This window comes from Delphinapterus leucas, chromosome 10 (genome assembly GCF_059928025.1).
Source record: "Delphinapterus leucas isolate spDelLeu-1000000601 "Yukka" chromosome 10, BTC_Dleu_Yukka2, whole genome shotgun sequence".
Classification (NCBI taxonomy): domain Eukaryota; kingdom Metazoa; phylum Chordata; class Mammalia; order Artiodactyla; family Monodontidae; genus Delphinapterus; species Delphinapterus leucas.
The window spans coordinates 36,178,615-36,204,030 of record NC_143138.1 but is presented as its reverse complement, the minus strand read 5'-3'; the positions used below and the strand labels follow the sequence as shown (position 1 = coordinate 36,204,030).

The 25,416-nt window shown below is 38.9% G+C and overlaps 1 protein-coding gene across 1 annotated transcript in view; it reads left to right on the top strand.

Annotated features, from left to right (window-relative positions):
* Nucleotides 1-25,416, top strand: part of DNAH8 (dynein axonemal heavy chain 8) — a 326,150-nt gene that overhangs the window by 145,062 nt on the left and 155,672 nt on the right. The window contains exons 43-55 of the mRNA XM_089918797.1: nt 1,605-1,777; nt 3,609-3,787; nt 8,839-9,026; nt 11,936-12,022; nt 12,113-12,220; nt 13,425-13,559; nt 15,170-15,331; nt 17,314-17,560; nt 17,690-17,931; nt 18,019-18,159; nt 19,498-19,735; nt 23,619-23,761; nt 24,681-24,815. Coding sequence (XP_089774923.1) covers nt 1,605-1,777; nt 3,609-3,787; nt 8,839-9,026; nt 11,936-12,022; nt 12,113-12,220; nt 13,425-13,559; nt 15,170-15,331; nt 17,314-17,560; nt 17,690-17,931; nt 18,019-18,159; nt 19,498-19,735; nt 23,619-23,761; nt 24,681-24,815 — 2,178 coding nt within the window. The remainder of the gene's footprint in view (nt 1-1,604; nt 1,778-3,608; nt 3,788-8,838; nt 9,027-11,935; nt 12,023-12,112; nt 12,221-13,424; nt 13,560-15,169; nt 15,332-17,313; nt 17,561-17,689; nt 17,932-18,018; nt 18,160-19,497; nt 19,736-23,618; nt 23,762-24,680; nt 24,816-25,416) is intronic.

The window sequence follows — 25,416 nt, the reverse complement described above, 5'->3', positions numbered from 1 at the left end:
CAAGAAACGTTCATATGGAATCCATTACTATACCTGCTATGAATGTACTATTGAGGATATCTATACATCTCTCACTGACTCTTAAAGCTGATGTCTCATGGAAGAAATTTCTTTTCAAAATCAAAATGCTCAGCACATCTTTACTTTCTGTACAGAATGGATTTTTTAGAAGAAAATATACACACAATTAAGACTGTGAAACTGTTTTCTTTTTGTCTTAATTGCTACTGAACTCATGGTCAGTTTGCATTCCAAGTAAAATGAGATCTCATGGCCAGCATATACGCATTTTATCTTCCCATGTCTAATGCTTAGAATAGACTGACGTACAGTAACAACTCAGTAAATATTAGCTATTCTTCTTTACTTTTTCCTCCTCCACCCCCTCTTTACCATCTTATTGGATTGTTGAAAGTAGCTAGCTGACCGTATCTCCATGGCTGAGGGTCCTGTGTTAGAGAACAGAGTCCCTGGGGGCGGTACTGGACTATGTTACCTGAAAGCAGCTCTTTTAAGATGATGAATACAAACTGCATTTTAAGAGGGAAGATAGGAATTCTTAACTGGAGGGGGAAGCAAGATCATAAACAATGAAACAACAAAATGCAAGATGGTAAATAGCATGAAGACTTGATTAGCTGGAGAACTGAGCATTGTACAGTTGCCAGAGTCCGTTTTTTAGTGTCGAATGACCTGGAAGTGGGCCCTGGGTTGCAGAGCAGTGAAGGGGACCACTTGCCACTTCCTATGTTGGTTCCCCTGAGTGGGCAGGACCGGGGTTTCTCCAGGTTTGCTGATGCAAAGTCATGAAGCACTGTAGAACGTGGTGGCGGTGGGATGTTGTTCCTAAACGTGCTCACCCGGTTTCTATCTCTTGCATCCATGGTGGTGGGAGCCCAGTACCTCTTGCCCCATGGGTATAAGCTGATGACTGGGCAGATTGATTGGTTTGGCCACAATGCTGGTGCAAGAAGTCATGTATGCATATATGACCATGAATTTCTCTGCTTAATCCCTTCCCATTTCTCATGGCTTCCCACTGCCATGAGAACAATGCCCAACCTCTTTCCTCTGCCCTGTGAAACCTCGGCTCTCACTCTTTCTCCAGAGTCCTGGATGCCTCAGCTGTACTGAACTTCTTTCAGTTTCTTGAACATGCCAGTCAGATCTTCTGGGTCTTCATCTAGAATGTTTTGCCCTCCCACACCTCCATCACCCCTTCTGTTTTATTTCCCTGGCTAATTCCTACTATTATTGCAGGGTTTAGTTTAGATGTTTCTTTCTCCAAGTATCCCCCTCAGACCTTCTACACTAGGTGAGGTCTTCTTGCTACATAATTTCATTACCCTGAGTTTCTTTTCCTACTTTATTGCAACTACTTGTTTATCTGATTGTCTTTTGTCCTCTTCTGTCAGCTCCAGAAGGCAGGAACCATGTCTGTCTTTGTTCACCCATCACAGTGTCAGGCCCAAGGAGGGCCTCAGTAAATATATGTTAAATGAATGAGAATCAATTCGTGAATGAGTGAATAAAAACTGCCCATATGTTTGTGTTTTATGCTACTGCAAAGCAGTACTAATCTCTTTGTATTTCATGTTTTTAAGGTAAAAATGCATATCAAATCAGTTACTGATTTTGAATGGCTAAAACAGAGTAGATTTTACTTCAAGGAAGATTTGGATCAAACAGTGGTGTCTATTACAGATGTTGATTTTATTTACCAGAATGAATTTCTGGGATGCACTGATCGTCTTGTTATCACTCCATTAACAGATAGGTAGGAAACTCCATTTTTATTATTCCATTTTTGTAATTAAGTCATGTGCTTAAAATTGTTTTAAAATTGCATTTGAGGACTTCCTTGGTGGCGCAGTGGTTAAGAATCTGCCTGCCAACGCAGGGGACATGGGTTTGAGCCTTGGTCCGGGAAGATCCCACATGCCACGGAGCAGTTAAGCCTGTGCACCACAACTACTGAGCCTGCACTCTAGAGCCCGCGAGCCACAACTACTGAAGCCCACTCGCGTAGAGCCCGTGCTGTGCAACAAGAGAAGCCACCGCAATAAGAAGAAGCCCGCGCACCACAATGAAGAATAGCCCCGGCTCGCCGCAACTAGAGAAAGCCTGCGCACAGCAACGAAGAGCCAAGGCAACCATAAATAAATAAATTAATTTTAAAAAATTGCATTTGAAATGTTAACAAAAGCATTGCTGTCGTGTGGGGCCCGTGCTAGCTCATCAAAGTCTAACAATGAAACAACCATCATTGTTAGTTAAATGCACATATACATTACATTTTTATGAAATAGAAAAAGATAAAAGAGTAAAAGGACGCTTGAATGTTGACTATGAGTAATTTAGTAATGAAGTTTAGATTGCAAGATGGACAAATGTCTCTAGAACCATAAAGGGGGTCATTAGAATTGCAAAGAAGGAAAGGACCTTGGAGGTGGTCTAGTTTAGTCTCCTGGTTTTTCAGATGTGGAAATTAATACCTAAAGTGATGTTTCTTGGCCAGGTCTGAATAATCAGTCAACGGCAGATCTCCTCACCATTCTTTCCAATATAGGACACTAGACAAGAGCTGGGTTTTTTTCATCTTTATATGTCCCGCAATTACCTGGTTCCATATGCTGTGCATAGAAGACAATACACGTTTGTAGAATTGACTTAAATTGGGTCATAGAACAATGAATTCTGCTGTTACTTTAAATAGGGCTGCCTCCAGGTAAAATTATGATACAGCCAAATTATATCTTCAACCTCCTCTAGACTCATCCAACCTCCCTTTATATGCCCAGTCCCATCGCAGCGTAAATTTTTCAGGGTGTTTTCCCTTCAGTCGATGTTTACATATAAAGCTTCATGTCTTACGAAGTTTTACTAAGTTTGCTTAGATCTGAAGTAAATATAACTGAAGCTGGATTAGGGATACAAGGAGATTCATTATATTGTTCTTTACATGTGTCTAAATGAGCGAAACATTTCATAGTAAAATGATTTACTTGCAATGGTGTGCTGGAGCTGGCTTGTACCAGCATGCAAGAGCCAACGTCATGCATCTCTTCCCAGTTTTGTGCTATCACATTGGTAGCTTGTTATCAGCCATGGTGGAAGTATTTATGCCACAGAAATCAGCGGACATAAAAATCAGATTTAGGAAATTCCCTGGCGGTCCACTGTTAGGACTCCACACTTCCACTGCAGAGGGCACGGGTTCGATCCCTGGTCAGGGAACTAGAATCCCACATGCCATGTGGCATGGCCAAAAAAAAAATCAGATTTATTTTTGTTCCTGGAGAGCCCATTGTTAAACATCTGCCAGTACACTGCTGCTTATTTGATTCTCTGACTTGGGATTTATCGTGACCACAATGGAAGGAAGGCCTGCAGGTTTTTTACGTCAGAGTTGAGCGTTTTTGCAAACACTGTATTACTTCTAATGAATATCAGATACTCCAGCCTTGTTTGGTTGCCTGTCTCTTATGTGGGCTGCTCAAATTCTAAAACAAACAGGCTCATTCCAATCACACTGGACTTTTGCTTGTGCTTTACTGTAACATGTGTTATCCCATATTCACAATGCTTTATCTCATTCACTTTCGCAGATGCTATATCACTTTGGCACAAGCTTTGGGAATGAACATGGGAGGGGCTCCAGCAGGACCTGCGGGCACTGGCAAAACAGAAACTACGAAAGACATGGGAAGATGCTTGGGAAAATATGTGGTCGTGTTTAACTGCTCAGATCAAATGGATTTCAGGGGGCTAGGAAGGATTTTCAAAGGCAAGTGTCAAACACTTATTTTTGGTGAATTTACTTTTATTGCAGTTAAATGTTATTTTCTGATAGGAGTCTAAAATGATAGTATCCCACATGACCAAAGTTAATATAGGTTGATGCATATGTTATTGCCATTTTTCTGGGTCAGGATGGCTGGATATCATCAATTTAATATTGTTCAGTACTATTGCTGGCATTACAGTCCATGAGTTGCGTGTGTATTAGATGATGAAAATGGAATCAGTTTATTACTGCCTGAAGCAATGGTGGAGGAGATAAGATCAGGATAGCAAACTGATTACACACGTGACTTCCCTTCCTGCATTAAATCCCACTGAAATGGAAGCTTTTTATTATTTATTTATCTACTTAGTTTTGGCCACGCCGTGTGGCTTATGGGATTTTAGTTCCCCTACTAGGGATCGAACCCGGGCCCTCTGCAGTGAGAGCATGGAAACCTAACCACTGGACCACCAGGGAATTCCTGAAAGATTTTAAAAAAGGATGGTAGCACTAGAAAACAAGAAAGGGGGGGGGGCACCAGCAGATGGGAATTTTTGAGAATATCTGGAAAGATAGATAGCAGGTGGTTTCAGATGGACAAAGCAAAAAGATGAGAGAGCCCTTCAGTCTTAGAACTCAGTGCTCTGTGGTCTTCTTTTGGCGATCACATGCAGACCCAAACTTTAAATACTCTCTAAATGATCAAATTTACATCTTTAGCTCAGACTTACCCTTGAAACTCTGGATTCACGTAATACAACTGATATCTACTCCTTGACATCACCACTTAAATATCTTAACAGGTCCAGATTCACTGTATCCAAAACCAAACTCCTGGTCTTCCCTCCCTGTATCTACTTCTTCCTCAGCCTTTCCTGACACACTAAACAACCCACTCCATTCTTCCAGATACTTACACACAAATCTTTGACTTATCCTTTACAGCTCTCTTTCTCTCATACTCACATCCAACTGTCAGCAAACACTATTAGCTCTACCTTCAAAATACATCCAACACCAGCCACCTTCTATTATCCCCACTGCCAATCATCATCTCTCACCAGTGCTACTCCAATAAGCCTCCTAATAGGTCTCCCTGAGTTTACCCTTGTGCTCTCCATTCTAATCTCAAAACTGGTTCCTTCCAATTGTAAGTCAGATCATGACACTCTTCTGCTGAAAACTGGGCACTGGCCTCACTGAGAATAAGAGCCAAAATCCTTACGATGGTCCTGTACTGTTTTATACAGTCACACCTGCTCCTTCCCCATTGCATGGCTGTGACCTTCTGACCTCATCTCCTGATACTGTCCCCTCACTCTCTCTACTACAGCCATTTTGACCTTTGTGATGTTTCCCAAACATCCTGAGGTACACTCCCTCCTCCATATGATTGCCATTCCTTAGATTCTTCTCCCAGATATCCATCCACATAGCTCACTTGATAAAGGGCATCCCCAGCAAACATCATACTATTGAAAATTTGAAAGCATTTTCTTTGAGATGAGATATAAGATGAGGATTTCCATTACTGTTAGTTCTGTTTATCACTGTATTCTGTATCCTGCCCAGTTGCAGGAAGGAACAAGAACAATAGCGACAACAAAAATACATAGACTGGAAAGAAAGAAATATAAAATATAGTTATTTACAAATGAAGAAAATTCAACAAAACTATAGAAAGTAGAATTTAGCAAGTTCACTTGAATATGAAGTCAACACACAAAATAAATTTTATTTTAATTAACCATGCACAAAGAAAATGAAAATTTCAGAAAGATATCACTTAGCACATAATTAAGAGAGTGTGGTATTTGTGTAGGGGTTGATAAATAGACCAGTGGAATATGGTAGAGAATGCAGAAATAGGCCAGGGACACTTGACATATGGAAAAGGTGGTATTGAAAACCAGTGATGAAGAGATAGACTTTGCAATAAGTTATTCTGGTACAATAGATGATTAATATTTAACGAGGGAAATTGGATCCCTACATATATAAAAATTGGATCCCTATAACATGTATAAAAATCAGTTCTGGGGATTAGACGCTTAAATGTGGTAGGCAAAACATATATGGCTTTTAGAAGGTAATAAAGGCAAATATCTTTGTTCTCAGAGTAGAAAGGGACTTTTTTTACAAAAATTACAAACTACAGAGAAAAGATTGATACACTTAAACAGGGTAAGAGAGTATCCCTGTAATATATACCATGGGATTGCTCATCCAGCTCTTATCTTTAATTACCTGCCTGTTGGATATATATACATTGTACAGTTCAGATTTGAACTGAGCAGGTCCACTTATACACAATTTTTAAAAATTAATTTATTGACTTTTTGGCTGCACTGAGTCTTTGTTGCTGTGCGCAGGCTTTTCTCTAGTTGCAGCGAGCGGAGGCTACTTTTCCTTGCGGTGTGGGGGCTTCTCATTGGATGGCTTCTCTTGCAGAGCACGGGCTCTAGGCGCGCGGGCTTCAGTAGTTGCGGCCCTCAGGGTCAGTAGTTGTGGCCCTTGGGGTCAGTAGTTGTGGCACACGGGCTTAGTCTGCGGCATGTGGGATTTTCCTGGACCAGGGCTCAAACCCGCCTGCCCTGCATTGACAGGCAGATTCTTAACCACTGTCCCACCAGGGAAGCCCTACACAGATTTTTTTAAACTAAATACATACTACAGTACTACATGATCTCAGGTTGGTTGAATCTAGATGTGGAACTGTGGATATGGGAGGGCTGACTGCAAAGTTATATATCGATTTTTGACTGTGTGGAATGTCCATGCCCCTAACCCCTGCGTTGTTCAAGGGTCAGTTGTGCGTGTGTGTGTGTGTGTGTATACATATATATATATATGTAATTTTACAGCCTTTTGTGATACATCTCTAAGAAGGAGAAAAAAATAAGCTACAGACTGAGGGAAGATATTTTAACCTGTATAGCTGACAAAAGATTAATATCCAGCATTAAGAAAGATTTTCTTCAGACTTCCCTGGCGGTCCTGTGGTTAAGGCTCTGCACTTGCATTGCAGGGGGCAAGGGTTCAATTCAATCCCATGCCGCATGGCGTGACAAAAAAAAAAAAAAGAAAGAGAAAGATTTTCTTCAAATCATTAAGAAATGCAAAACAATAATGGGGTAGTATTCTCATTCTTGCCAATTGGTAAGAATCAACAAGTCTGACAAACCGCCGTTGGTAAGGGTATGTAGAAACTAACCCTTGGTACTACTTCTGTGTGTGTAAGTTGGTAGCACTGCTTCAGAGAACCACAAATAAATCAAACTTATTAACTTGATTATATACTGTATGTATTTATACTGTATATGTACAGTATTTTATAGATATATAGAAAAATAGATACAAACACAACAAATTTTGAACGAGCAAAGTACGTAGCATTTGTGAATACATGCGTAAGAGCAGTAGTTTAAAAACATGCATAGGAACCATTGACATCAAATTCAGGATAGAAGTTACCTCTGGAGAAGGAGGGAGTGTGGATCCAAGAGAGACATACATGGACTTGAACCGTGGTTCTAATATTTTATTCTTTAGGATGAAATCTGAAGCAGAATTGTTAAGATTTGATAGGTGGGTACGTGGGTATTCATTACATTATTCATTATAATTGCCTGACCTTTAAAAAAATTAAACCCAAAGAATCACTTTTTAATCAAAGAGACAGTTCTTCTGTGGATCACTCCTGGCTTAAGGGTTGAAGATGGTTGAGAGAAGCAGACTAGAGCACCAGGTAAATCCTAGAATGCCAAAACTATAGCAGAAAGCAGAGAAAAAGAAAAGGAAGTGGCTATCTCCAGTAGTTTTCCTCCATGTAAAAGGTCTGAAGTGGGAGTCCTGACAAAGATCAGTGCCGGGTGGAGGCTTGTGCCAGAGAGGCAAGCACTGCACCAGGTCAGACCTCATGCTCCAGACCCAGAGGGTAAGCTCTCCTGCCTCTCTCATCCCTTCCCCCAAATCGCCAGAGGCAGCCATGCATCCTGCAAACAGGAGTTTGCATTTGGAATGAGGAAGTACACACATATGAAGAGATAACCAAGTATCATACAATATTTGAAGGCATTAAGGAGGCACTCACAAACAGCAAGGAGACTTACTGACCACTTAACTGATTAATAGAGGAAACCAAAGAAAATGCAAAAGCAACTAAGATGAATGGCTTCAGAGAGATTCAAGAATTTACCACATACAACCAATTAAAGAAAGAATAAGTTGCTATGAAAAGAATAACAATTGGAATAATCAGAAATTGAAAATAAAAACTGAGAAAAAAACAAAAAACCTCTCTTGAGTTGGAATATCTAGCCAAGAGAGTATATTGCAAAAAGAAATGGAAAGTTTGAAAGAAAAATTTAAGGGCCATGGGGATAGATATATAAGTTCCAATAGCCACATAATGGAAATTCCCAAAGGAGAGAGAAGAAAAAGTGTGTGTGGGGGTAGGTGGGGGAAAGCAATAATAAAAGAAAGAAGAGCATTTCATGCAGTTGAAAATAATGAAGGTTTTCATCCTTAGAGAATAGACAGGAGCAATGTTCCCAATATCCAGGTCTTCCTTCCTGCTGGGTTTTGTAAGAAATAAGTAAACATCCTTTTGACCATTCACTGTCTCACCTAGTTTCCTGGCATTTCTCTCGTTGCAACAAGAAAGGAACAGAGTGATCTGACCCAGACGGGGCATCCGTTATTTTGTTAATTTCCCCCAATATTATGGCTGCTTCACCCCCATCCCCACTGGAGGTGGCACATCAAGACTGAATCAAATTTTTGTCACCCTTCAGCATCCCTGGTGTAATGATGTGTCTGTACTTTCATTTTGGCAGTGTACTATTTTCATTGTTTTGGTGATGATGTACAAATAATTAAACCTTTGTATATCACTGGAATTAACTAAGTCTTTGTAAACAGCCAGGTATGAAATTTACATAAATTGTATTTCAATATAAAATTGTTTGAGAGTGCTTTGGAGAAATGATTGCCATCAAGAAGATATATTACAAAGTAAAACTCATCAGATTAACTGTTTTTCATACCAGGTCTTGCACAGTCAGGTTCTTGGGGCTGTTTTGATGAGTTTAACAGAATTGAATTGCCTGTATTATCAGTGGCAGCCCAACAAATTTACATTGTTTTGACAGCAAGAAAAGAGAGAAAAAAACAGTTCATTTTTTCTGATGGTGATTGTGTTGATTTAAATCCAGAATTTGGAATCTTCTTAACAATGGTGAGAGCATAGGTTTTATATATTTTTAAATTTTTTATTGAAGTAGTATAGTTGATTTACAATGTTGTATTACTTTCTGGTGTACAGCAAAGTGGTTCAGTTTTATATATGTATATATTCTTTTTCATATTCTTTTCCATTATAGCTTATTATAAGATATTGAATATAGTTCCCTGTGATATACTAAGACCTTGTTTTTATCTATTTTATATATAGTAGTTTGTATCTCTAATCCCAAACTCCTAATTTATCCCTCCCCCACCCCCTTTCCCCTTCGGTAAACGTAAATTTATTTCCTGTGTCTGTGTGAGTCTGTTTTTGTTTTGTAAATAAGTTCATTTGTATCATATTTTAGATTCCACATATAAGTGATATCATATGATATTTGTCTTTCTCTGTCTGATTTACTTCACTTAGTATGATAATCTCTAGGCCCATCCATGTTGCTGCAAACGGCATTATTTCATTCTTTTCGCCTCCTTGGTCAGGTTTATTCCTAAGTATTTTATACTTTTTGATGCGATTTTAAAAGGGATTGAAGAACATAGGTTTTAAATGCAATTTATTGGTTTAATTGTTACAGACTCAAATAAAAGTCAGCATATATTAGTGGGTAAATGACTGACAATCCAGGGGTCAGAGTATAGTCCCTGTTATATGATTTTTTTTTTGAGTAGTAAAAATAATCCAGACAGAAGATAAAATAGTGATATGTTAAAGATAAAGATAGCTACTGTTTATTGAGCACTAATTTTGTGTAAGGGGACGGGCTAAATATTTTATATATTGTATCAGACAGGGGGGAAGAAGCTACAATAACAATCCCCCAAATTTTAGTGGTTTAAAACCTCAAGGATTTATTATTCTCTCATGCCCCATGTCCACTTCGGGTTGATGGTGTCGGGGTGGAGAGGGCAGGGGATGCTTTACATGTCCTTACTCTGGTACTGTCTCAATCGTTACTGGTTGTTGTAGCAAAGGAAAAAGAGAACAAGAAGAATTATGCTCTGGTTCTTAGGATTTCTGTCCAGAAGTGACACAGGTCACAACCATTGGTTAAAACAATTCACTTGGCCACAGCTCACTTTGAAGGGTCAGTGAGGTATAGTCCCGTAGTATTTTGTATGACAGATATTTTATAACCAAGACACCCGAGGCTCAGGGAAATTAATAAAACTTGCTCAAGTCACACAGCTAGAGAAAGATGTTATTGTCTGTCTAACATCAAAACCTGACTACTTAGCCTCTACACTTGGCTTTTCTCTGACACTTAATAAAGGATGATGGAAATGATTTAAAATTTCCAAAATAATTCAACAAGGTCCTATACCAAAGTATTGTAACAAATTCAGTGACCGTGTGATTGAGGGCAGAGCTTTGTGATACAATGTTGTAAAGACAGAAAACCAAAGGCATGAATAAATAGAGGTGTTTATAAATTGGAGAAGTGAAGTTAATGTTGAACTGGTTTTACTGATGCTTTTAAATGATCTCTATTCTGTTAAGTCTCTGAGTCGCAAGATAATACAAGTACTCTGAGTTTTAAGTGTCCTGAGTGGATAAAGATAAATTATAGGAAGAAAAATCAGAAAATTTTCTGATAAGCTTTAATGTAAGCAAACAACCAGTTAAGCAGTTGGGAGTAAATATTAATAATCCTGATGTGATCAGTTATAACTCAGGAAATTAGATGAAGAAGTTTATTCAGTGTGATGCTGTGGCTCAGAAGAATTTAAAAGAATCTTAACGTTCCCTTTGGATTAAGAATAGTATTGGAAATATCAATTAGATAATTGCATTAGGCTGTGAATAACTGAGACATGAAAAATAGTGGCTTAACATCTAAGGATGTATTCTCTTAAGATCCTTCAGTGTTTCAACACCATCATGGTTTCCATCTTCAAGGCCACCTTATAACCCAAGATGCTACAGAAGCATCTCTGTTGGAGCCAATTGATTGAATCAACTGCCTTCAAACCGACATCAAGGATATTTCATACACTGTGTCCCTTTGTGACTCACGGTGTAGAATTTAATCACACCAGCTGCAAGGCAGGCTGGGAAATGTGGTTTTAAACCTGGGTGGTGATGCACACAGCTTGCAACTGGGGTTCTGTGCCTAAGGATGAAAAAAAGGAGTATTGAGAGGCAGCCAGTAATGTTTGTATTCCCAGCACCTAGCAAGTTATCTGGCCTATTGACAGTGTCCAGTAAATGCTCAGGGACTGAAGGTTTCTTCATGCATTTTCCTAAAATAACTGCCTCCTCTTTGCCTTACTTGCCTTTGAACCCTCTAACCTTTCCCTTGGGACTTTTGGTTCCGACCTGTCCTCAGACTTTTGCTACTTATTGGCTTCCTCTCCACCTCTACTTTTGTCCTTTTCAACGTTTTTCTCAACATTCCTGTCTTTATTTCCCTTCATCCCCATGTTTTGTTTTGTTTCTTTAAATGGTACTTTGTCAGCCACAGAACTCTAATTCTCACTGCAAAGGATAATTGAAGAGATGAAATAAAAATTACCTAAGTAAACTGATGAATTTTCCTTCTCTTTCGATAACATATTTTAGATCATAATTACCCCAGTATTTATTCAGTTTTCTATTTCCTTTTCTATTTTCTTAATAAATAGATACACAGATACTTAATTTTTGCTACAGAGTGGTGTGTGTGTGTGTGTGCATGTGTGTGACTTTATTAGTATAACGAAAATGGAAATATGTAAGAGGGAGTGATGTGACATTAATAAATATGGATGGTCCAGTACACATTTTTGTGAAAATAGGGACATTTTATGAATCTGATGTTTTTCAATACCCTCTTAGAATCTGACGTAGGGATTTGAAATGTATTTGTATTCATGAAATGAAAATTATATCAACAGTTAAAATTAAATAATTTTAATTTTTAGAACCCTGGATATGCTGGGCGCCAGGAACTACCAGAGAACTTAAAAATTCAATTTAGAACTGTTGCTATGATGGTTCCTGATAGACAGGTATGCATCAGGATTTAAAAGCATAATACAGTTTATGTTCTTTACCTGTTTTTCACTAAAGTTGAAAAATCTCACTGTATTAATTTTCAGATCATTATGCGAGTTAAACTTGCAAGCTGTGGTTTTCTTGAAAATGTTATCTTGGCTCAAAAGTTTTATGTACTTTACAAACTCTGTGAAGAGCAACTTACTAAACAGGTAACTTTGTATATCTATTTTCCTCCTAGCAGAAAACTTGTTTTTTAACTTTGCAATTTTACCTTGACACATGCTAATTAGGGAGCTAAAAAATTCCTTGACTCTTTTCTAAAGTATATTTATAATTAATTTGACCTATTAATTATGTATTTTTATTTTATTTTATTTTTAAAAAATATTTATTTATTTATTTTATTTTTGGCTGCACTGGGCCTTTGTTGCTGTGCACCGGCTTTCTCTAGTTGTGGCGAGCAAGGGGTACTTTTCGTTGTGGTGCACAGGCTTCTCATTGCGGTGGCTTCTCTTGTTGTGGAGCGCGGGCTCTAGGGTGCGCGGGCTTCAGTAGTTGTGGTGCACGGGCTTAGTTGCTCCGCGGCATGTGGGATCTTCCCGGACCAGGGCTCGAACCCATGTCGCCTGCATTGGCAGGCGGATTCTCAACCACTGCGCCACCAGGGAAGCCCCCTAATTACGTATTTTTAAAACTTTCTTAATTTGAAATCATTATAGATTCACAGGAAGTTGCAAAGAAGTGTACAAGAGTTCCTGTGCACTCTTCATTCTGCTTCTCGCAGTGTTGACATCGTATAACTATAGTACAGTAACAGAACCAGAAGATCGGCATTGGTACAATAAACAGAAATTACTAAGACTTCACCAATTCTTCATGCGCTCGTGTGTGTGTGTGTTTGTGTGTGTGTAGTCCTATGCAAAAGTGTAGGTTCATGTAACCACCACCACAGCCAACATACACAACTGTTTATCACCACAAGGTTCCCTCCTGCTACCCCTTTATAGCCACACTCACCTCTCTCCCAAATCCGTATAGCCCCTTGTAGCCCTAATCTTGTCTACATCTCTATAATTTTGTTATTTCAAGAATATTACATAAAGGGAATCGCATAGTATGTAACCTGTTGGTCATGCATTTTAAATGGTTGCCCCTCAGACTATCAGACCGTATTGTTCTCAAAAGATATTTAAGGTGTGAACACTGTATCACACAGCTTGATCTTTCCAGAGGAGTGATCATTTTTCAGTCAAAGGAAAGGCGGGAGAATCCAGCTAATAAAACTTTGCCACTCAGCCACTCCAAAACTATAGTGGATAAGTATCAGAATATCTACCTATATGTAATACATAGTGAGGCTACATTTAGAATTTTTCAATTGAATAATCTTTTTTCTTTCTTTTCTCATCTTAGGTTCATTATGACTTTGGGTTGAGAAATATTCTATCTGTACTGAGGACACTTGGATCTCAAAAAAGAGCCAGACCAGAAGAGAGTGAATTAAGCACCGTCATGAGAGGACTAAGAGATATGAACCTTTCTAAATTGGTATCTTTCTTCTCTGAATTAATTTCTCTTTCAGGATTTCGACCTGGCTGACAAGTGGGGGTTGGCTCATATGAAGCTGTTAACATTAAAAACTGCAGGGAAGTGGGACTTCCCTGGCGGTCCAGTGGTTAGGCCTCCGTGCTTCCACTGCAAGGGGCACAGGTTCAGTCCCTGGTTGGGGAACTAAGATGCCGCATGCTGTGTGGGCGCAGAAAAAAAAAAAATTGCAGGGAAGTTACCACTGAGCTGAGCTTTCAGAGGAAGGCAACCCCCCTCCCCCACAAAAAACGCCATGGCTTTGTATGACCCACATGGGCTGCAAATGCATCCTTTTATCAGTTGTGTGCCGTGAAACAGGCTTCATCAGTGGGCTCCAGCCCCCAGATGTCAGTCCATTGTTCGTAATGTTACACAGATTCTAAATATGAAAATCTGGATTCATAGGGAACCGTGAAAGCTTTTTTTTGCTTTCTCTGTATGTGACTAGCTTAGCTATGTCTCTCCCAAAACACCAACACCATTTCTGTTTTCCAAATATGCATTAAAAGTTTGCTGTAGAGATTATAGTAATTCTTTCACCGATTTCATGCTTGTCACAATTACAGCCAGGTTGTTTTAAACTGGTTGACGGACAGGTTCATGTGGCTTTTATTCAGGGGCTTCTATATGCTACATATCATGTCCATGCCCTAGGAGTACAAGCTTGAGAAAGAAATGGATCTTAGGAGCTCGCATTCTAGTTCCAAAACGAACAACTAACATCTGGGTAGTTCATGACTATTACAAAACCTACCCAGGGGTATTGTCTTGTTTGAGTCTTACAGCCACTCTGGGGGATATGGGTGGCTATCGTGCTTATTGCCATTTTCCTTATGGGAGAGGCACGTGTGTAGGACTCACCCATAATCACAGTCAGTTGATAAGCTGGAACAAAAGTCTGCGAGACTTCCTGATGCTAAATCCTCTGCTCCCTCCAGAGTATAGCTCACTGCCTCCATTAATAATGGTACTCCTGAAACTTTAGACGAGAGTTCCAGAAAGTATCCGGAGACCCTCCCCCACCAGAGAATGGGAAAAATTCAGAGGGGGTCAGCAGTTGGGCATGGGGCGATCTCCGTATTAAAGGTGTGGTAAATAAGGATTGGAGTCCATTTACTCCAACCTGCTGCTTTCAAGGGAGACTGAACGCTGCTCTGGTGCAGTTTCCCAGCCAGTGTTGGATGAGCCAGACATGCAGGGTTACAGATCTTTTCCTAATTTAAGTGTAGTATTAATACTCTCTTCTCATGGGATTGGAACTATTACTTGCATGTTTTTAAGCTTAGTGCATATACCTGTCTGTGGGAAGCAGAACATTCATAGGATAAAGAAATGAGATCAGACCTTGGAGCAGTAGACTGGAGAAGAACTTGAATGCCAGGGAACTTTGGGTGCAATGCTGTAGGTAATGTGGATTCCGTGGTGGTGTTTGGGAGAAAGTACTAGGGCATACACATGTGGCTAGGAGAGTAATAAAATGGTTCTCTGGGCATGAAGTGATAAGTGCTGTGAGCGTCTGCTACAAGCTTCGTTGTTGACTGAATGAGTAAATTTGTTCTCTGCCACCTTAGATTGATGAAGATGAACCCCTGTTCCTCAGCTTAATCAATGACCTGTTCCCAGGATTACAACTAGATAGTAATACTTACGTGGAACTGCAAGCTGCAGTAGCCAACCAGGTTCAACTGGAAGGTTTGATTAACCACCCACCCTGGAATCTCAAGCTTGTGCAGGTAAAACATTTTAAATCTGTTATCAGTATGATGCTCAGTGGGTGTTGTTAAAGATTGTCATTTGAAGAGAAGAACCTGTGAAATTAGTCTTACTGAATGTTAACGTTGAAAGTAAATTAAAACACATCATTGCAAGAAGAGTCCTCAGTGAGAGGTGTTGGTCCCAGGGATGTTAGTGTGGATTTATACTAATCAAGCAGTTACTGAAGTTACTTGCACCTGATGAGGTTAGGTTAGGTGGTAGCCAGGATCTCGAGAACAGTTGGGAGGGGATAGTAGGTTATAAAAACGCAGGGAGATGGAATGACCCAGCTGGCTCTTGTGCCAGTCGGGCAGCATCTCCCATAGCTGGGGGCCTTCATAGGGCATGGAGCCTGAGGAATCTGGGGGTGGTACTTTGCTCCTGCTTTGTGTGTGGGCATGTTCACACCTAAACTCAATCCTTTGCCTGTGTCTCTTGGTGTGTTTCTGTCCGTCACATTTCATCCTTGTGACAACCTACCAATGATTTTACCAAGCAGAGCCAAGAAGCTGTAGCAGAGATGCTGCATTAAATCCCCACGAGCTTGATGCATTGGGGGTATTTTCCAGGGCTTTTGGAAAATGAAGGTGCCGAAATTGTGGAGAGTGTTAAAAACTTCATTTGAAAAAGAGCGATTCTTTTTTTAACTTACTCTTCTTGCCACATTGTAAGCAGTTCAAGTGTATGAGACAGATCCAAATCTTACAAGGAAATATATAGGGAAAAAAATCAAAGTGTTTTTCATCATCTATGTTTGGGAAACCATTAAACATTTTTTAAAAATTTCTGGGAAAACGTCATTTTACATGTGATATGTATACAGTATATTGAGTACTGAAATCTTAGTCACCTCATTTGGTAGGGCACTAGAATATTGTGCTTTTATTTAATGTCAAACACATTACTGTTGAGTATAATATGGCCAGTACCTCTGCTGCTTTTAAACTATGGATTACAGAGGTAATACATTTCTACCTAAAATGTGAGGAGAATAACTCAAATTTTACCTCTGATCAGCTGTGAGACCTTTGAATCGTTATTTTTATTAAAAGAAAAGATAGACAGGATATTGTAATAGACACTGTCCATGTTCTTACTATGTCTTCTTGAATCTCTTTTACCATATCCATGCGCCCCTTCCCCCGCTTCTAGAACTGTGATTCCAATCCCACATATATATACCACTCTCTGCAGGAGGGTTCACCAACCCCACATTTTCTGGCAGGCACAAAGCGCAGGCAGTGCATGGGAGTTTATTTTCCCCTGCTCCCAAAATAACCTTCTTTAGTTAAGGAGTTGTGGGTGATATAGTAGGAAAGTCAAGCTCTCCTGCTTCCAGATGGAACAAACACAGAGGTGTGACTTATGTTCCAAAGTGCCCCGCAGGGCCAGTCTTAAGTCTCCCTGCTACAGGATTTTGTCCTCAATCACACCTTGTTTGACCTCTCCCCATTTTGTCCTGCTTCCCTTACTCCATTAAAAGTTTCCCTGGTGAACACTCACTTGCACAGGAATCCTCACCTCGAGGCGTGCTTCTGGGGAATCGGAAGCCTGGTGTGTGTGTAACTTGGGTCTTGGCTGAGTTGGTTTGTATTGCTGCTTTCTACCACGGGGGGGCAATATCACCACACAAACTGCTCCTTATGCATCGGCAAACTAAAATCACAAGGAACAGCAGTTTGAGACCCCAAAACGAGCCCCTGAATTAACTATTTCCAAAATGTAATTAAAGTTCCACATTGTCATTACTTTATCACTTATATCGTTTTATAACGTGCCGCTCATTTGCTATCCACCTCTAGTGAGACAAAAAAAACTTTTTGGGGGGGCATATTCTCTTCTTTTAAATAGTGAACAAGTTACTTTAATGAAAAGCCTATTTAAAGCTTTTAAAATTTCTGCACAAAACTTCTATGAATGTCATAAGTTACATTTTTCAATTGATTATCTCACTGTGTAGTTATATGAGACGTCTCTGGTACGCCATGGTTTGATGACTCTTGGGCCCAGTGGTTCTGGGAAGACAACCGTTATAACAATCCTGATGAAGGCACTAACAGAATGCGGGAGGCCTCATAGAGAAATGCGAATGAATCCAAAAGCTATTACGGCTCCTCAGATGTTTGGCAGACTGGACACGGCGACCAATGATTGGACAGATGGGATTTTCTCTACTCTGTGGAGAAAAACATTAAAAGCTAAAAAGGGTACACATAAACTCTTTTCTGGTGATCATTCTTTTCCCCTGCCAGTTTATCAATAACACAGTATTGGTTTAATTTTCTGTTTTGATTATCTGCAGGTGAAAAGTGATTTTCTGTTTTCATTATTGGCAGGTGAAAACATTTTCCTCGTTTTAGACGGCCCTGTTGATGCCATTTGGATCGAGAACTTAAATTCCGTGTTGGATGACAACAAAACCCTCACACTGGCCAATGGAGATCGCATCCCCATGGCCCCTAATTGTAAGCTTTTGTTTGAAGTCCACAATATTGAGAACGCCTCTCCGGCCACGGTTTCTAGGATGGGCATGGTCTACATCAGCAGCTCTGCTCTCAGCTGGAGGCCAATACTGCAGGTGGGGACGACAGACCCACAGAAGCGCGTTCAGTGTATTTCCACATCTCACTGTCTTATAAACAGAGACTCTGTTTCTTTGCTGCAGGCGTGGTTGAAGAAGCGTACTACACAGGAAGCTTCTGTATTCCTAAGTCTGTATGATAAAATATTTGAGGATATATATACATTTATGAAACTGAACCTCAGTCCAAAAATGCAACTCTTAGAGTGCAACTATATTGTGCAAGTAAGTTGTTTTCTTTGTACATTCACGACTTGGATGTGAGATTTCCACCCCCCACACACACACCACTCAGTTGCGGTTTAGAGGTATCTGAAATGGAAAATTCACGCAGTCCATCAGAATCTTTTTGTGATGTGGAAGTGAAGCCTCTGAGAAGTTTGATTCCTATTAAAGATCTTATTGGCGCTCTTACTGCCATCTCTTCATGAGTTTCACTTCCCAGGGCGGTATTGTCAGGGGAAGAGGAATGAACTATCTTTCCCATCGTCAAGCTTAGTATAACCTTCCCAGAAAGAGTGTCCAAAAATGAGAGTAGACTAAATAAATAAAGCTGGAAGTTCTACAGAAAAGCACAACAAGGAGCTGGTGGCAAGCAGGAAAATTTGGGTGGCAGTCTTGGCTTTGCAAATTTACTACACATATTAGATAGGGAAAACCTTTGAACAATTCTCCAAGTATTTTGTAGAATTATGTTTTTCCCCCTCTTCTCAGTTTTTCTTATTAGTCTTTGGAAGAAACAGAACCAACCATAGATTTTTTCAGAGGCTCTCCTGATTCTAGTCCATAGGTGATCTCTCATTATCCCATTCTAGTGCTTTGATTCTCTCTTAGTGTAAGGGATGTCAGTCAGGGAGGGTGGGTAGCTTAGAACTGATACATGAGGCCCAAATTAAGTGCACATCTTATCTTGAAATAATCTTGTTATGAAAGACAAAGGATGTCTTACTGTAGATACATTTCTTTCTGATGCCATATGGGGTTTGGCACACTTTTTATTAGAGGGGCAAATAAGTGTTTTAGACTTTGCACAACTTTCTGTCTCAGCCCCTCAGCACTTCAGTTGCCTTGCAAAAGCGGCCAGACACAATGAACGAGTGTGACTGTGTTTCAGCAAAACTTTATTTGCCAAACAGGTGGCTGGCCCCTGGGGCACAATTTGCTGAGCCTTACAACGCGTTAAAATAAATAAAATCTTTGATCTATAAAATTTGGAATACCCAAACTTTAGAACCAGAAGCTACCTTAGGAAACATCTAGTCTAGGCCTTTTGCTTTTTAGATCAGGAAACTGAGACTCAGAGATGTTAGTGGCATGGGCCGGGGATACCTCCAGATTCCCAGTTTGGCATCCTTTCTGCTAGATCATGCAGTCCGCCTAAAGCACAATGGCCTTTCTTTTCTTCTAAATGCTGCTAGCTGTAGGACACTGATCAAGCAATATCTGGAGATATATTTGTTTTCTTCTGTCTTTCTCTCCTTTTAAATTTATTATTGTTTTTAAATGTTTATTTAAAATATCTAAATACAAACCTTTATTTTATTGTATTTTAAATATTTTCAGTCTCTCAATCTTCTGGAAGGTTTAATTCCCTCCAAAGAAGAAGGTGGCATTTCATGTGTCGAACATCTTCATAAATTATTTGTGTTTGCTCTAATGTGGAGTTTAGGAGCCCTTCTGGAATTGGAAAGCAGAAACAAGCTTGAAGCCTTTTTACGAAATCATGAAAGCAAGTTAGACTTACCAGAAATACCTAAGGGCACGAATCAAACCATGTATGAGTTTTATGTTACTGATTATGGTAAGCACAGTGACTTATACCTGAAATAAAATGACATTTTTTTTAATGGAAAAAAGATAAACTCTGTAAACTCTTCTGTGGGGAAATATTAAACCAATCATGAATAACATAATCGCTAATACCATTTTTAAAGGGCATATATGCAGGGAACAGTAGGATTTTGCATATGGGCCAGGCTGGGAACAGTTATGGAGGCTCTTGACTTCTCCTCCTTTTGCAGTGGTCTCAGTGAAATCTAACATAAATAAGTTAGCAACACTTCTTACAGCATCTATTTTCTCTTACTTGAAGAGGAAGGGTAGCAGTATAGAGAACACAGATTCTTCATGTTGCAAAGCATGGTAATTAATGCTCATGACGGATCAGCCTTAGAACTTCTCTGCTGGAAATGTCAGAATAAGCAGAGAATGAACCAAGCAGATGGGATCCTACTTACACGTCGCAGACCCGGCAAAGTCCAGTGCTGTCCCCTCAGCCCCCTAGCCTCCTGTGTGTGGTAGGGCCCAGCTCACCTCTCCCTAAAAGGAACTAACAATTAAATGCACCCTTAAATCTAGCTATGAATTCTCTTAGAATCTAGAGCCAATCCAAAGATGGTTCTTTGAAAAGATCGATAAAATTCGTAAATCTCTTACCAGAGATATCAGGGAAAAAAAAGAGAAGACATAAATTACCATGATTCAGAATGAAGGAAGGAACATTACTACAAACCCTAAAGACATTAAAAAATAAGAAGTGAATATTAGAAACAATGTTATGAAAATACATTTGACAGTGTAGATGAAACGGATAAATTCTCTGAAAGACACAAACGACCAAACCTCATCAAGAAGAAATAGATATCCTAAGTATCCCTATATCTACTAAAAATTTTTGATTTATAGTTAAAAACCTTCCCACAGAGAAAACTGCAGGCCCAGATGACTTCACTGGTGAAGTACATCAAATTCTTAAGAAAGAAATAATACCAATTCATTCTGCATAAACTCTTCCAAAATATAGAAAATGTAAGGAAGAAACACTTCCTATCCCACTTTACAAGGGTTTGTAAGTGTTGTCCTGATACCAGAAACAGAGAAAGACTTTACAAGAAAAGAAAACTATAGACCATTATCCCTCAGGAATATTGACACACATTTCTTAATACAATTTTAACAAATGAAATTCAGTAGTATATAAAAGGATAACATATTGAGTTCCAGTGGGTATTTATTCTAGGGATAGAAGGTTGGATTAACATTTAAAAACCAGTCAATGTAATTCACCATATTAATAGGGTAAAAACCAAACAAATTATATAGTCTTCTAAATCAATGCAAAAAGAGCACTTGGGGACTTCCCTGGTGGTCCAGTGGTAAGACTCTGTGCTCCCAACGCAGGGGGCCTAGCTTCGATCCCTGGTTGGGGAACTAGATCCCACATGCCTGTCGCAACTAAGAGTCCACATGCCACAACTAAGAGTCTGTGTGTCGCAACTAAGAAGTTTGCATGCCACAACGAAGATCCCACGTGCCGCAACTAAGACCTGGCATGGCCAAAATAAATAAATAAACATTTTTTTAAAAAAGCATTTGATGAAATTGTACATCCTTCCATGATAAGACAGTACACTAGGAATAGAAACTTTATCATTCTGATAAAGAATATCTGCAAAAAATCTAACATTATACTTAACGGTGAAAGACTGAATACTTTCTTCCCAAGATCAGGAACAAGACGAGAATATTCCTTTCTCACCACTTCTATTAGACGTTGTACTACAGGTTCTAGCCAGTGCAATAAGACAGTAAATAAATAAACATGAACAAACAAATGAAATACCTATAGATTGGAAAAGAACAAGTAAATCTCTCTTTATTTGCAGATAATATAACCGTCCTCTAAAAAATTAGAACTAGTAAATGAGTTTATCAAGGTCACAGAATGAAAGAACAATATATAATAATAATTTGTATTTCTACATGCTCACAACAAATTGGAAATTGAAATTTTAATATACCATTTAAAATAGCATTCAAAAAATGAAATATATAGGGATAAATTTAACAAAATATGTGTAAGATCTGTATACTGAAAACCACAAAATTGCTGAGAGAAATTAAGTCCTAAATAAATGGAAAGCTAAATCACATTTACAAATCAGAAAACTCAGTATTGTTAAGATGTTATTTCTCTCCAAATTGATCTACAGATTCTGTGCAATCATAGTGAGAATTCCAATAGACTTTTTTTGGTTGAAATTTATAACTGAATTACAAAATTTTATGGAAATGCAAAGGATTTAGAATAACCAAATCAATTTTTTTTTTTTTTTTTTTTGCGGTACATGGGCCTCTCACTGTTGTGGTCTCTCCCGTTGCGGAGCACAGGCTCCGGACGCACAGGCTCAGCGGCCATGGCTCACGGGCACAGCCGCTCCGCGGCATGTGGGATCTTCCTGGACCGGGGCACGAACCTGTGTGCCCTGCATCGGCAGGCGGACTCTCAACCACTGCGCCACCAGGGAAGCCCCCAAATCAATTTTTAAAAAACAAAGTTGGAGCACTCATACATCCTGATTTCATTAAAATCTATTTGAAAGTCACTATGAAAATAAAATTCCCATTCCAGCCACAGAATGGGAAGAAATGTTTGAAAAATATATATCTGATAAAAGAATTTTATCCAGAGTACATAAAGAACTCTTGCAATTCAATAATAACAAGTGGCCAGCCAATCCAAATTTCTTAAATAGGCAATAATTTTAAATAGATGCTACACCAAAGAAGATTTATGAATGGTGAAAAAAGCACATGAAAAGATATTCAACATGATTGGTCATCAGGGAAATGCAAAATCATTACACAGACACTAGAATGACTAAATTCTAATTAATTTAATGGCTAAAATTAAAAGGTTACTAATACCAAATATTGGAGAGAATGTGGAACAAGTGGAGCTCTCACATCCAATAGTATATCCACTCTGCTAACTACACAACGGTACACAATATACAGCCACTTTGAAAAACACTTCGGCAGTTTCTTAGAAGTTAAACATGCACTTAACCATAGAACTCTGTAATTTGCAAGGAAAGTTGAGATTGAGGTTATTCCCCCAGTGATGAATGTTTGCTTTGCTACTATCAAATGTGTGCTCCTCTGCTCTCTTTCCATGCATTCTGTACACACAGTAACTTTTTTGGTACAATTCTGAATCATGGTATCTTTTGGAAGATCTTTAAAATGGCAGTTAAATTCAAGAATGCAATACCAACAATGCAAGTCATTCAATTTAAATGGCAAAAGTATGAACATCTCTCATCAAGTTTGCATAGCCAGCAGCGATTCTGACATAATAGATTGAAAGGAGCGTTCCAGAGATGATAAAATGTAAATAAAATATTTTTCTTAGAATTGATGAAATGCACTTACAATAATTGTTATAACAGTAATATCAGTCAGTAAATTAGCAGTGACTATAAGTCAGGAATCTGGGCACTCTATTAACACTAGTTTTAGGGCCAGGTTTATTTTTTCCCATTTCTCATGGCAAACATCCTATGTCCAGTAATCTACAATCCCTTTTTTGGTCTTTCCCATCCTTTTAGTTAATGTGATTTTCCTACTAGATACTAAACATGTCATCGGTTGTAATTCCATTTCAGACCAAGATCTCTCTAGTTAAATAATTAGCAATTTAAAGCTGACTTTGTAAAGAGGCAAAAACAAATTTAAATTATCAAATGCGACATACATTAGATAAGCAGATATGTTAACGTGTTTTACAAAAACGTTTTAAATGTTTATGTATTTCTGTTAATTGTTTATAGCACTTGTGTTTTGTATTGAGATAACTTCTGAAGAATGCAGTTTTATTAAGATCAGCTTTAATTATTGTATAGGTGATTGGGAGCATTGGAGTAAGAAACTTCAGCCATATTATTATCCAACTGACAGTGTTCCGGAATATTCATCAATTTTGGTTCCAAATGTTGACAATGTTAGAACAAATTTTTTGGTAGACACCATTGCAAAACAGCATAAAGTAAGTTTCATAGTTTTGTCGACTGAAAAAAAAATGCACAACCTAAAAGTTGAGAGTTATGTTTTATTTGGTGGACATTCTTAGGACTTCAAGCCTGGGACACAGCATCTCAGATAGCACTGAGAAAAATGTTCCAAAGAGGCAAGGCGGGTGGGGGGAAGCCAGAATATACAGAAGTTTTCGCAACAGAAGACCAGGTAGTTGGAGCACCAAAGAATTACCGTTAATGAAAAAAACCCCAGATATCTCAAGTTAAGGAATTTAGTGCTTTTCTGGGTATGGGAAGATACAAGAGTCTGGGCTCACTGAAATCATCCCTTTGGTACGCCCCTCAGCTATCTGGGGCCAGTATCCTGTGTTTTCTCTTCCTGAGTCTCCTCAGGGTGCGCCGTCTGGGTGGCTGTAATGCAGTGGCTTGATGGCTGCAACATCCTCATTTACTGATATGGCAGGCAGTATTTTAGTTTTCAGTTTCTTAGATTATTGCAAACCATGTAAGAAACACATCCCTTTTTACACCTACTGGTGGAAAAATTAAAGTACAAGGGGCCGGAGGTGGTGTCATTTCAGGGAAACCTATTTGGCAAATGAACTCCAGGTCCCAAGATTCACTCCAACTCAATCTTCCCTGAAATGCTGACTTCCAGCGTGCTAAGGAAAGTGGGTATCTGCTTACAAAGTCCTTCCAGTGGTTACGTGACTGCTCACCCACACTTTCTTCCAGCACTTTTATAGCATATATTTTACATTTAAATCTTTAATTCCACTAGGATTTATTTTGATGTAGGTCTAATCCTTAAAAGTAATCAAAAATTAGTTGTATTAGTTTATAGAATGAAAGAATGGCTACTAGAACCTTAATATATTTAAAACTAAACATCTTATAACACCTTTCAACATGATTATCCTACGATTGCAGGCTGTTTTACTCACGGGGGAGCAGGGAACTGCAAAAACTGTAATGATTAAGGCCTATTTGAAAAAATATGACCCCGAAATACAGTTATCTAAAAGTCTAAACTTTTCATCTGCCACAGAACCAATGATGTTTCAGGTAAAACTCATCACTTGCTGTAGTGATTATCATATTAAATATATTAAGTGGTTGATACAATAGAATCTGTATGCAGATAAAACATTGATATATATATATAGTTGTCCCTCAGTATCCATGGGGGATTAGTGCCGGGATCCCTGCTGGTATCAAAATCTGTGGATGCTCTAGTCCCTTACATAAAATGGGTAGTGTCTGCATATAACCTGTGCACATCCTTCCATATACTCCAAAATAATCTCTAGATTACTTACAATACCTAGTACAATGTAAATTCTATGTAAATAGTTGTAAATGCAATATAAGTGCTAAGTAAATAGTTTCCAGTGTGAGGCAAATTCAGGTTTTGCTTTTTGGAACTTGCTGGAATATTTTTTTCCAAATACTTTTGATGGAAGTTGGTTGAATCCAAGGATGTGGAAGCCGTGGATATGAAGGGCTGACTGTATCTCTCTCTCTCTCTCTCTCTCTATATATATATGTATATGTATATATATATATATATACCTCAAAAGAATTGGTGTTGAAGTTGGCATTCCGCTGTTTAACCTTCCTAAGGCTGACACTGAGGCCAAATCCAAATAGCATGTTTTGGCCTAAT